The 10,500-nt window shown below is 37.5% G+C and overlaps 1 protein-coding gene across 1 annotated transcript; it reads left to right on the top strand.

The window, feature by feature from the left end:
* The first annotated feature begins 1,586 nt into the window (after positions 1 to 1,586).
* On the top strand, positions 1,587 to 9,553 carry LOC106076271 (ganglioside GM2 activator-like). Its single transcript, XM_056033758.1, has 4 exons — positions 1,587 to 1,849; positions 7,346 to 7,550; positions 8,379 to 8,559; positions 9,322 to 9,553. Exons 1-4 carry the CDS (start codon positions 1,768 to 1,770, stop codon positions 9,505 to 9,507), a joined length of 654 nt encoding a protein of 217 aa, XP_055889733.1. The 5' UTR covers positions 1,587 to 1,767; the 3' UTR covers positions 9,508 to 9,553.
* Positions 9,554 to 10,500: the final 947 nt, after the last annotated feature.

Here is a 10,500-nt window from a genome sequence, read left to right as displayed (position 1 = left end):
ACGTTCTTCTTTTGTTCGAAATGAAATCTCACTTTTCACTTCTTACACTTTGGTAGTCTAAATAGACTTGAATTCATTTCTTTTCATTAACATGTTGAAATCATTGCTGCATATACATGCGTTGAGTATTGATATATGTTGAACGTGTGTACAAGTGTCATCACTTTGCAACCAGTCACTATTAGCATGGAGACATTTAAAGGTCATCACTGCCAATTGACCTTTAGATTTATGGTTTCAAATTTTGCAGCGCTTCCATTCGTTGTAGAGATAAGACCCGTAACTTTGACCTTTTGCTCAGCTTTTAACTGTACTGCAAAACAAGTGGAGTGATCATTTTTTTAAAGATCGAAAACTATCAATATTAAGTGAATTGAGTAGTTAAACATTATTTTGATCCCCTTAGCAAGTTGTTAACTTTAGGAATCGATAGCAATTATAAGAAATAATCAAAGGTTTAATTTAATTGAGAGATAAAACTAATAGCAACACAGTGAAGTTTGTCTCAAAAACAGTTAATAGTGTCTCAAATGAGTCTCAACTCCGGAAGTGTGTCACATAGCAAAGGTGTCTTAAAACAATGTCTCAACTCCGAAAGTGTGTCACATAACAAGGGTGTCTTAAAACATTGTCTCAACTCCGAAGTGTGTCACATAACAAAGGTGTCTTAAAATAATGTCTCACAGCGCGCGAGTCATTGTCGATCAGCTCGTGAGTCATAGTACATATTTACCAGTCTTTCGGTGCTAGCCTACCACAATCACCGTGTGTCAGGTACGAGTATTTTGGTTTGATGACCTGCTAACCACTGCCAAAAAAAAACGCAAACTAAAACTTTATGACCATATCACAAGGTCCTCAGAGCTGCTCGCAAAAACCTTCCAAGAAAAAGAAGAAAAGGCAGACAGAGCTATGGAAAGACAACATAAAAGAAGGGAAGGAACTGTCATTGAAAGAGAAAGACGGTCGTCAAACTATGTGTGGTGCCCCAATGGTTTAATATTTAATCTTTATCTTTACTAACTCTCTATGAACTCTTGTTATTTCTATGTCTGCTATATGACACTGCTTGTTGACGTATTTATATAACATGAGACAATTGTTTCTATAAAGTAAGTCTGCCAGGTAGACGAAGATTTGGATGACGTATCACTTTGTATTACAACTTGGAGTTTCTTCTGTTTTCTATCTCTTGTAATGAAGAGAACCCAACACCTGGTCATTGGATAAGATAAAAGATCTAAGTTTAGATTTGTTTCAGAGGCGGCCCAAAGACTTGTTGGTATGCATTTTTAAATATAATCATTTTCTCTCAATTTTGAATGTAATAGGCTTACATTGTACTGAAAATCCCATCTCTACATTAAGAAATGATAAGTCTCTTAGAATAAGAAAAATCAAAGAGTGGAATAGAGTTAGCTGCATGACAGATTACTTTTGTTTTGCGCCGTCGATGCATCAATCTCCGAAACAGTCAAAAAATGAATAAAATGCAGTTTTCTATCTCTTCTTGGAAGTAGCAAAACGCAGATCTGGAAGCCACCGCGCAGTTCAACTCTGATCTAAGACTGGCTATCTGAACCCTATACTCTGGAAAAGGAATGAAGAAAATTAAAAACACTTACTATTTCTATAGATGTCGCCTCTGATTATTTGGTCCCATATAGCACTGCAATTTTAATTCTCTCATAGCGTACACAATTCTTCTTCAATCTCGGTCGTTGGAGAGTTTATTTGGAAGGCAGAACAGATAGATCTAGGAACAAAATGAATTTGTGGGTATTCTTGTTCACTGTGGCAGTAGCTGTTGTTCCCAGTTTCTCTCGGAAAATGAATCTTACAGAATGTAGTAAGTTTAAATTTCAATTTTGTTAAGAGTTGCATGATAGTAAAAACAGTCCCCATCAACTATGAAAAATTGGCGCCCCCCCCAACGTGTAATAGCCTCTAATAGTTTTATGTGGTCTGACTGCGCGTCTATCCGTCCGTTCGTCAAGTGTAGATCTCATAAACTAGAACAGAAAATGAAAATCGGACATCATGATTTTTTAAATCATTCAAAGGTCTGATGCAACGGCTAATTTTTTGTTTTCTGAAAGTGAACCATTTAATTTAAAAAAAATATATCTATGCAAGCAGTGGTCGAGAGGTTAAGTACGCTTGAGCTTGGCTTGGCTTGGCTACCTTTGAAGGGGTCTTGAGGTTCAACACCCGACTCGAGCAGAGTTGTATTTACTGAGGGCCTAAAGACAGAACGGAAAACCTCTCAGATACCCCCTCCCACTGGTCCACAAACAAAGATTGGACCATATCGCTCTGAGCATACTATAAGCATGAAAGTAGCGCTATATAAAAGCTATATTTTATTTAAAAAAAAATGCTCCACTTTTCAATGAAAAACTTTAGGGAAGGTAATTTTCTTCAAAAAGATCACAGACTTCATTAATAACTCAAGCTTCATTCATAGATTTGCACATTGGTAAAACAGGATTTGCATCTAAGATCACAATGGAAAAAGTATCATTGGCTCATTACAAAATATGTTTTCTATTTATTAAATAACTCATTGATTAAAATATTGATTCAAATGTTGTTTTTTAAAAAGAATTTTGATACAAACTTTGCTTTAGTTTTAAGTAAAAAAAAACAACTACACTCCTGTTTGTTTCCATTGAGATAATGTTTCAGAAATCCTAGATGGAAATAATTCATGTTGATTTAAATAATCTTATGTACATTTAAATAGATTGATTACCTAGATCTTTCTAGATTATGTATTGTAATAACTTAAGTGAGGCAACTCAACGAGGACATAGACGTTTATTTACATAGAGACATGACAAACACAAAGGGCATCTGCCTTGAGTACAGCATCTCCATATTGGCTCTCTCCGTGGGCGGAAATCGTTCTCTTTCTAATGTTCACATCCTTTTAGGTCTAGTCTATCACAGTGCGCACCTTCTAGCACTAGTCTTTATGGCGGTGCGCATGGCGGAGTTATAACATTGCCCCCTTCTTAGAGCTTTTCGTCCCGAAAAGAAACAGTGCAGTGGAGCTGTGACAGTTTAGGTGGAGGTCGATCGGTGGGAACCACAGACGTTAGGGTGTCTGTTGCCCACAAAGCCATCTGCACATTTTTCCGCGGCCGTCGCTTTCTCTTCTGCCAGTTGGCCAGTCTATGCTTGAAACGATATCGTGGTCGCTGCTTTCTCTTCTTCCAGTTGGCCAGTCTATGCTTGAGACGATAACGTGGTCGCTGCTTCGACTTAATGACGGTAGTCTCTGATGCCAGCCACTTAACACAAATGGAGGTTGTGGCGATCACTGTAGATTGCAGGGTTGTTGTTCCAAGACGCTGAGTCAGCGGACCTTTTCCATGGATGTCTCGTGACACAGTTGTAGGCCCACTGGTAGCCATGGTTTCAGGCACATAGTCTTTCTCAGCCTCATCTGTTTCAGGCACATAGTCTTTCTCAGCCTCATCTGTAAGGTATGCCCATGAAGCATCCTTGTAATGTTCATCCACCGCTACATCAGGTTTCGCTGGAATTAATTCACAACCGTTCAAGTCACTTTCACTGATGTGGGCAGAAGTACACATTTCTGTCAAGTTCAGATCTTGTAGCTGGGTTTCTTGGCATGTGCACTGTCCCCGCAGGACGCCGCATATACAGTTCAAGTTAATCGCCTGGATGCAGCTGCCTAGCATCGAGTTCATTCTTATGCAGCTGCCAAAGTCTAATTCGTTGTTTCTGTCTCGGCCATTGTTGGGGCCCGTATTCGTAATTTCCCCCGATGACATCCAAGGCAAGGAATCAGAAACGGTCTTCAGGCTTTCATGGTTTGAATTCTCGCCAAAGGTACTGACAGATAAACAGAGGTCTTTAAGGTCCACAGCAGAAAGCTTGGACGCAGACCCAACGTTGTCTTGATCTGTCCGGCTCATCGAGATACTGGTAACAGGTGCAACAGGAACAAACTTTTCAGGCACATAACAGACTTCTCTTGTTTCTTCATTTGTTTCTTTCCTTTCGATTTGAAACATACCGTTCAGATCGTCGAAGCAATCGTCGTCACGTTTCTCGCCTTGAAAGTCACCCCCGACAGACTTGCCCGCAACACAGTCACAGACGGCGCTCCAATCCCCAGCGCCTCCATCACCACTGTTTGTGCAGCCACAGTCCTGACCAGGCAACTGCTCCTTTCCTAACGAGTTTATTCCTCCTTTTGCCAGCGACACAATGTTATCACTTTGGTCTATTTGGCCTTCTACTGGCAACACACTTTCATCTACTTTGTTCCACATCATGCTCCTCATCTTATTCCTAATCATGTTCAATTGTTCCTTAAATGCATCCCCACAGTCTTGGATCTTGCCCATTACATCAACAATCCCAGGCTCAATTTCAAATTGATAGGTCTCTGGATCTTCCTCTTCATCGATCAGAGCTTGCCGCAGACGAGCCATGAGCGTTTCCCTGCTACCGACAGGTTTTAAACCTCGGTCTCGAAGCTCTTGTCTTAGCTCTTTAATTAAGAGCTGATTTAATAGCTTCAGCGATGCCATAGAGATCTAATCCTACCTCCTCTCGTTGAGTTGCCTATAAATCCCACTTCTGAGACCAATTGTAATAACTTAAGTGAGGCAACTCAACGAGGACATAGACGTTTATTTACATAGAGACATGACAAACACAAAGGACATCTGCCTTGAGTACAGCATCTCCATATTGGCTCTCTCCGTGGGCGGAAATCGTTCTCTTTCTAATGTTCACATCCTTTTAGGTCTAGTCTATCACAGTGCGCACCTTCTAGCACTAGTCTTTATGGCGGTGCGCATGGCGGAGTTATAACAGTATCTAGAAATTGCAAAAAAAATAATTATGAGATAAGAGTACTCTTATTTTTGATGTTCAATTATTAGATCTAAATCTAAAAAATTAAATTATATTTTACATAGTTTAGGGTTTAAAAAAATAAATTTACTTCTTTTACCTACTTTACAAAACAACGCCTTGATCCAACTTTCTAAAAAATTTTCACTATATTTTTTGTAGTGTTAAAAAGTCTCCATGTCCAGTCTAGATCTAGTATATATAAGTCTATGCTTAGAACATTTGACTCTTGCAGTGCTAAAAAGGTCCACAGAACTGATCCTAGACCTTCTGAAGATTATCAACAGTTCTGCACACCGGATACACCAAACACAGTTTTTCTGTCGTAAATACAAATCTCTAACAAAATCAAAATTCTTTCTTTCTCATGCAGGATTCTTTTCTTTAAACTGCTTATCATGGACGTAGCCAGGGGGGGTTTGGGGGGTTCAACCCCCCCTCCCCCCGAAATGAAATCCCCCCCTCCCGCAGGGGGGGGGATCGGAATTTAGTGACTGATTTTTTGCTTTGATTTTGTTTATTTTAGGTGAGATTTTAATACTAAATCATCACTTGTCCCAGCACAACCAGGCCGTTTTGAGTTTAAAACCCCCTATCGGGGGTTTTGAGTTTAAAACCCTCTAACAGGGGGGGGGGGTCGAGTTTAAAACCCCCTACCAGGGGTTTTTACAGTTAAATCCCCCAATTAAATTAAATACATCTTCAATGTAAAAAAAAAAAGCAAATTACGCACTAAAATGCTATGAGCTTTGCCAAAATGGGGCTTTGAGTTTAAACCCCCCTTCAGAGGGGTTTGATGCTAAAAAATACCTCTTCAATATAAAAAAAGCAAATTACACCCAAAAATTATTTGAGAGTAGCCAAGCCAATTGGGGTTTTGAGTTTAAACCCCTCTCCTCCTGATGGTTTTGAGTTTATAATCCCCTTACAGAGCCTTTTGAGGTGGAAAACCTGTATCTTCAATATTATTCTAAAGCAAACTAGAGTTACCAAATTCGATGACCGTAGCCAAATGGGGTTTTGAATTATAAAAAAAAACTCGAGAGATTTTTTAGTTTAAAACCCCCAACAGATGATTTTTAAAACTTCCCTTTTCGGTATAAAATCTAAAGCAAACTACAGTTACTTAATTTTAAGAGCGTATTCAAGAGAGATTACACATTTCTACCAGTGGCGGTGCTCCATTAATAAAGTGCAGTGAATAGTAATCTGCGAAATTGTAAAAACACTAAATGTGGCTCAACAAAGATAACTAAGACAGATTTTAGGAGTTAGTTATAGAGATCGGGTCTAAATCAAGGACATGTTCTCCAACAAAATGAATTACTCATAATAAGAGTTGCGATGACCTCCTATTAAGTACAACTTGGCGCCACACATTCATGGAGGTCCTTACAGCAGGTGGGAAGAAGCTTCAGACATTACCAGTGACAGATTTTTATGGAAACAGCTTGACGGCAAATTCGCCAAACGGCGCGGGAGGGTCTAAGTCAGTAAGAATAGCACATTAGGTTTTAGAAAATAAACTTGTTAATAGCAGGAAAATGCACTGTAAATACCTCAGAATATGCATTTTGTTGGCTTTCAATACCAGAAATAGTGCTTGGCGGTAGACCCCCTTGCTAACAATGTCAGGGAATCTAAAATTTTCCCACTAACTCCAGGAAGAACCTATTTTAGGGCACAATAAACGTCTTCCGAAAGAATGAAGGGTCAGAATGTAATAAAGATTATATACAAACACACACATAAATACATATAATTTTTTTTTCGCTGATATACCCCCCCCCCCGAAAAAAAAATCCTGGCTACGCCCATGCTGCTTATAATATACTCCTAGGTTTTGTTATGTTGTTAAGTATGGCTCCTTCTGCCTAAAAAGGCCATGGATGCGCCAGGATGACTGGTATTGGTTGTTTCTTCAGAATCTGGTCTGACTAAAAAAGCCTATTCTGGAGAGGCAAAGTTTGCCACAGTTCGTGTGTATGTGAATGCAACTGTAGTTTAGTCTTAGGCGTCCCTTGGGACTGACTCCTTTCAGAATGTTCTTAGGCATGTGGCTGACATGTGTTTATAGATAGAGATAAAGATAAGCGGTTAAGATCAGATACAATCCAATTCAATTAGATACTATCCGATTTTATTGGAATAACCTAGTAATGGATTTTTTTTTTAATGAAAATTTTATATTACTTGTGACAAAATATCATAAAACAAAAAGTTAACAAAGAGATTGGTTTCAACAGAGAAATAAGTAACTGTTACATTTACCTTTGAAAGATTTGTGTGCACTCCATTTTCCTGTTTTCCTGATCCATTTTGAAACCATTTCTTTTGAAACCTCCAAACTTTTATGAATGACTAAACACCAATGTTAACTTAGTGCATACAATGCCGGCTCACAAATATGCCCATCAATGGTTCACTTTTTTTTTCTTTTTTTTTTCAGATGGAAACAATACTCAGCCTCTGCTAACATTAAACAGTTATAGTTTTGTACCTTATCCAATTAACTCCCCTGGATCCTTGACAGTTTCTGTGTCAGTGACAGTCAACAGACCAGTGCCAGTCGGAGGTCTCAGAATGAAAGTTTTGATCCAAAGGGAGATCATCGCCCTCATAAATATTCCTTGCACTGATAATATTGGCAGTTGGTGAGTTGGGGCTCAAGTGTCATAAGTCTCGGTCAAACAAAATTGTAAGGCCTCTTTAATCTCTAAATCCGGAATTTGTGTGAATGACTGGTTCATTCTTATCTAATGTGACACTAACTTGCTTATTTTTTTTGTATTTGTATGGAACGTGGGGAAAAGATAATCGTTAACTATGCCGGACTCCATCCTCTGCCGTCTTAATAGTGTTTTTTTTTTTTTTTTTTAAAGACTCACTATCACTAATCTTCAGTGCTGAAGGCAAGTCCGAAGTGTGTGTTTTAGTGTGTGTGTGTGTGTTTGCGTGTGAGATAGAGCTGAGGCATTATAAATATCTTTTTTTTTTATTACATTAGTGGTACGATGTGACATATTGAGATGAATAAGTACAATTAGGCGATAAGGATTTCTCGGTTAATAATATGAATCTTCGTTTCAGTTTTTTTTTTTCTGATTTGAAGAACAGCCATAGTTAACATTGCTCATTGTGTGAGTCTACAAAATGTTTCGTAGTCATCCGTTAGCTTGACAGACATTCGTATTAGATCTAACTTTAAATACACCTAGGCCTACTATTACATATATTAATTATAGAATAATAACATTTAATTAACAAATTAATACAGATATTAGTTTGCTTTTTCCATTTTCGAAAGAAAGTTGGAGTGTAGGTTAAGCTTCAAAGTCACTTCTGTGATTTAATAATATTTGTAGAATTTTGACTTTTATTATCAACACGTTTATAACTATGTTTATAGCATGTAAACACTGGGTTTACTTCTCTGTCAATATGTCATTCAACTGTCTGAAAACATCTATTTCTGTCTACAGCACGTATGATGTTTGTCATCTTCTGGACTATTTTAAGAACAGCAGCTGTCCACAACAGCTGATAGACAACAACATCCCCTGTACATGTGATACAATACAGCCAGGGACTTACGATCTGATCAACCAGACGTTCCAAGTACCGGACATAACGAAACTAACCAGCTGGTCTACTTTAGCACTGGTGAGAACAGAACTCAAAGTGGTCGAATGAATGCAAACATTTGATCTAAATGGATTCGTGTCAACATCTCCTATTTAGTGTGACTGGCTGAGACTTCTTTTATGTTTAGCTAAATGAATTATTTTTCGGTCTATATAACTATTATTTAAACCACAGGCTCCTACCTATAATAATGCTGTAACTTAGCCAACAGTGAGCTCAAAGAACCTCAACGGAAGGAGTTTATAAAAACACTAGTTTAATAAGATAACAACAGAAGCTCGATAACAAATATTCAACTAAGTCCTCAGTACAACACTTCTTTCTTGGTTACATCCTAGATCAATGTCCTGTGGTGCACAGTCTCGCGCCTAATGACAGTGCGCAATGCAGGCTCTTAACAATATATTAACTCCTTTTATATTGTGATGGCCAGTAGTGTGAGTGACGCATGTTCTACATAGTGTTTACCCTATCACATCACTCGTCTTCATGCCTTGACTTTCTTTGACGTACATCTGGAATTTATTCCATCAATCAAAGCTCTACATACCATTGCACTGCAAATCTGTCTGATATGTAAAGAGGGATTAGCTTTGTCCATAATAACTAGAGATTTCTGTCGGTAACTCCCCAAATATTAAGTCAGATTAAGTCTCACCTTTTAAGCGGTACGCAGTTTTAGTTTGAATGTTGATTTAAAGCTTTATTGTTTGTAAAAAAAAATATAATAAAACACGAACAAAACAAAAATTTGAAGTTCTACTGTATTTGTTTTCTCAGGGAGATTACGTTGTTAAGTTTGATCTTAAGGATGGAGTCACAGGAGAAGACGTTTACTGCCTTGGTGGAAAGATCAACATCAAAGATCCCAATGCGTGTGATGGGTTCCTTTGCAGTCTTTTTGGACGCAGGGCTCTGAACAACCTGGAAGCTCTAGGTGCTCTGCTCTGGCATTGGATCTGGTAGAATGACGTAGATTTTTAATAAATATTTTATTTTTTTCCTTTGAAAATGTCTTGTATGTAATATGTATGCATTTGTGATACCTTGTTACATAATACAGATAAACAATGTTTTTAGACCATCATGTAAAGGTAGAATTGAATTTTAGTCAAAAATGCAAAGTTTCATGTAAAAAAAATAATAAAAAAATATTATTGCTAAACTTAAGTCAACAAAGACCAAGTTTCATGTCAAAAATAAAAAAATATTTTTGCTGAATTTAAATCTGCAGATATACAGTTTCATGTCAAAGATAATAAAAAATATTATTGCTGAACTTTAATAACAAATACAAAGTTTCTTGTCAAAAATAAAAAAAATATTATTACAACAATACATATAAAAAATGTACCACTGTATGACACAAAATGCATGCTTTCATTTTGATGAACACCTATAATTTGTGTCTACTTGCTAGTAAGAAGGCCTATGGGCACGTGAAAAGAGATGGACGCTGTGGAAGGTGGTCCGAAAAGTCTGTTCTAGGATTGGTGTACGCCATTAGCATAAAAGACATTTGAAACTTACTTATTTACTGCAAAGTTTCGAATAAAAAATGAGACTACAACATTGGCACATTAGTAATAATAAGACAATTTAAACAAGGTTACAAAGACAGTTTGTGTGGAAACTCAAACTGAAAATCGGCCTCCCAAGTGGTCCATCCAGACATGTTTCAATATTATCAGAATGAAATTCTATCAAAGACAAAAGACAGAAAATAATGGAGAAAAAAGGTTAACAGATATTATGTGATGCCCCAGCGGTCTAGCAGACCAAAGGATAGGTGAAAGTGAATGTGAAGTTAGATGTGAACATGGTCTAACTGATGTCTTATAATGAATATCTAATTGATCTAATTGTTTTGTAAAGGGTCAATCTCTTATTCAAATCCTCAAGAAAAAAATAAATCTTTAGTTAATTGTCATTCTATTGTCAGTAGGCTCTCAAGTTCAC

This window comes from Biomphalaria glabrata, chromosome 6, assembly GCF_947242115.1.
Source record: "Biomphalaria glabrata chromosome 6, xgBioGlab47.1, whole genome shotgun sequence".
NCBI lineage: Eukaryota > Metazoa > Mollusca > Gastropoda > Planorbidae > Biomphalaria > Biomphalaria glabrata.
This window is presented reverse-complemented; position numbering and strand designations above follow the sequence as displayed.

Bases quoted from the DNA above. Each gene is read 5' to 3' on its own strand.
- LOC106076271 (XM_056033758.1), top strand. From the start codon at position 1,768: ATGAATTTGTGGGTATTCTTGTTCACTGTGGCAGTAGCTGTTGTTCCC. The intron at 1,850-7,345 runs GTAAGTTTAAAT...TTTTTTTTTCAG, and splicing joins AATGAATCTTACAGAATGTA to ATGGAAACAATACTCAGCCT. The intron at 7,551-8,378 runs GTGAGTTGGGGC...TTCTGTCTACAG, and splicing joins ACTGATAATATTGGCAGTTG to CACGTATGATGTTTGTCATC.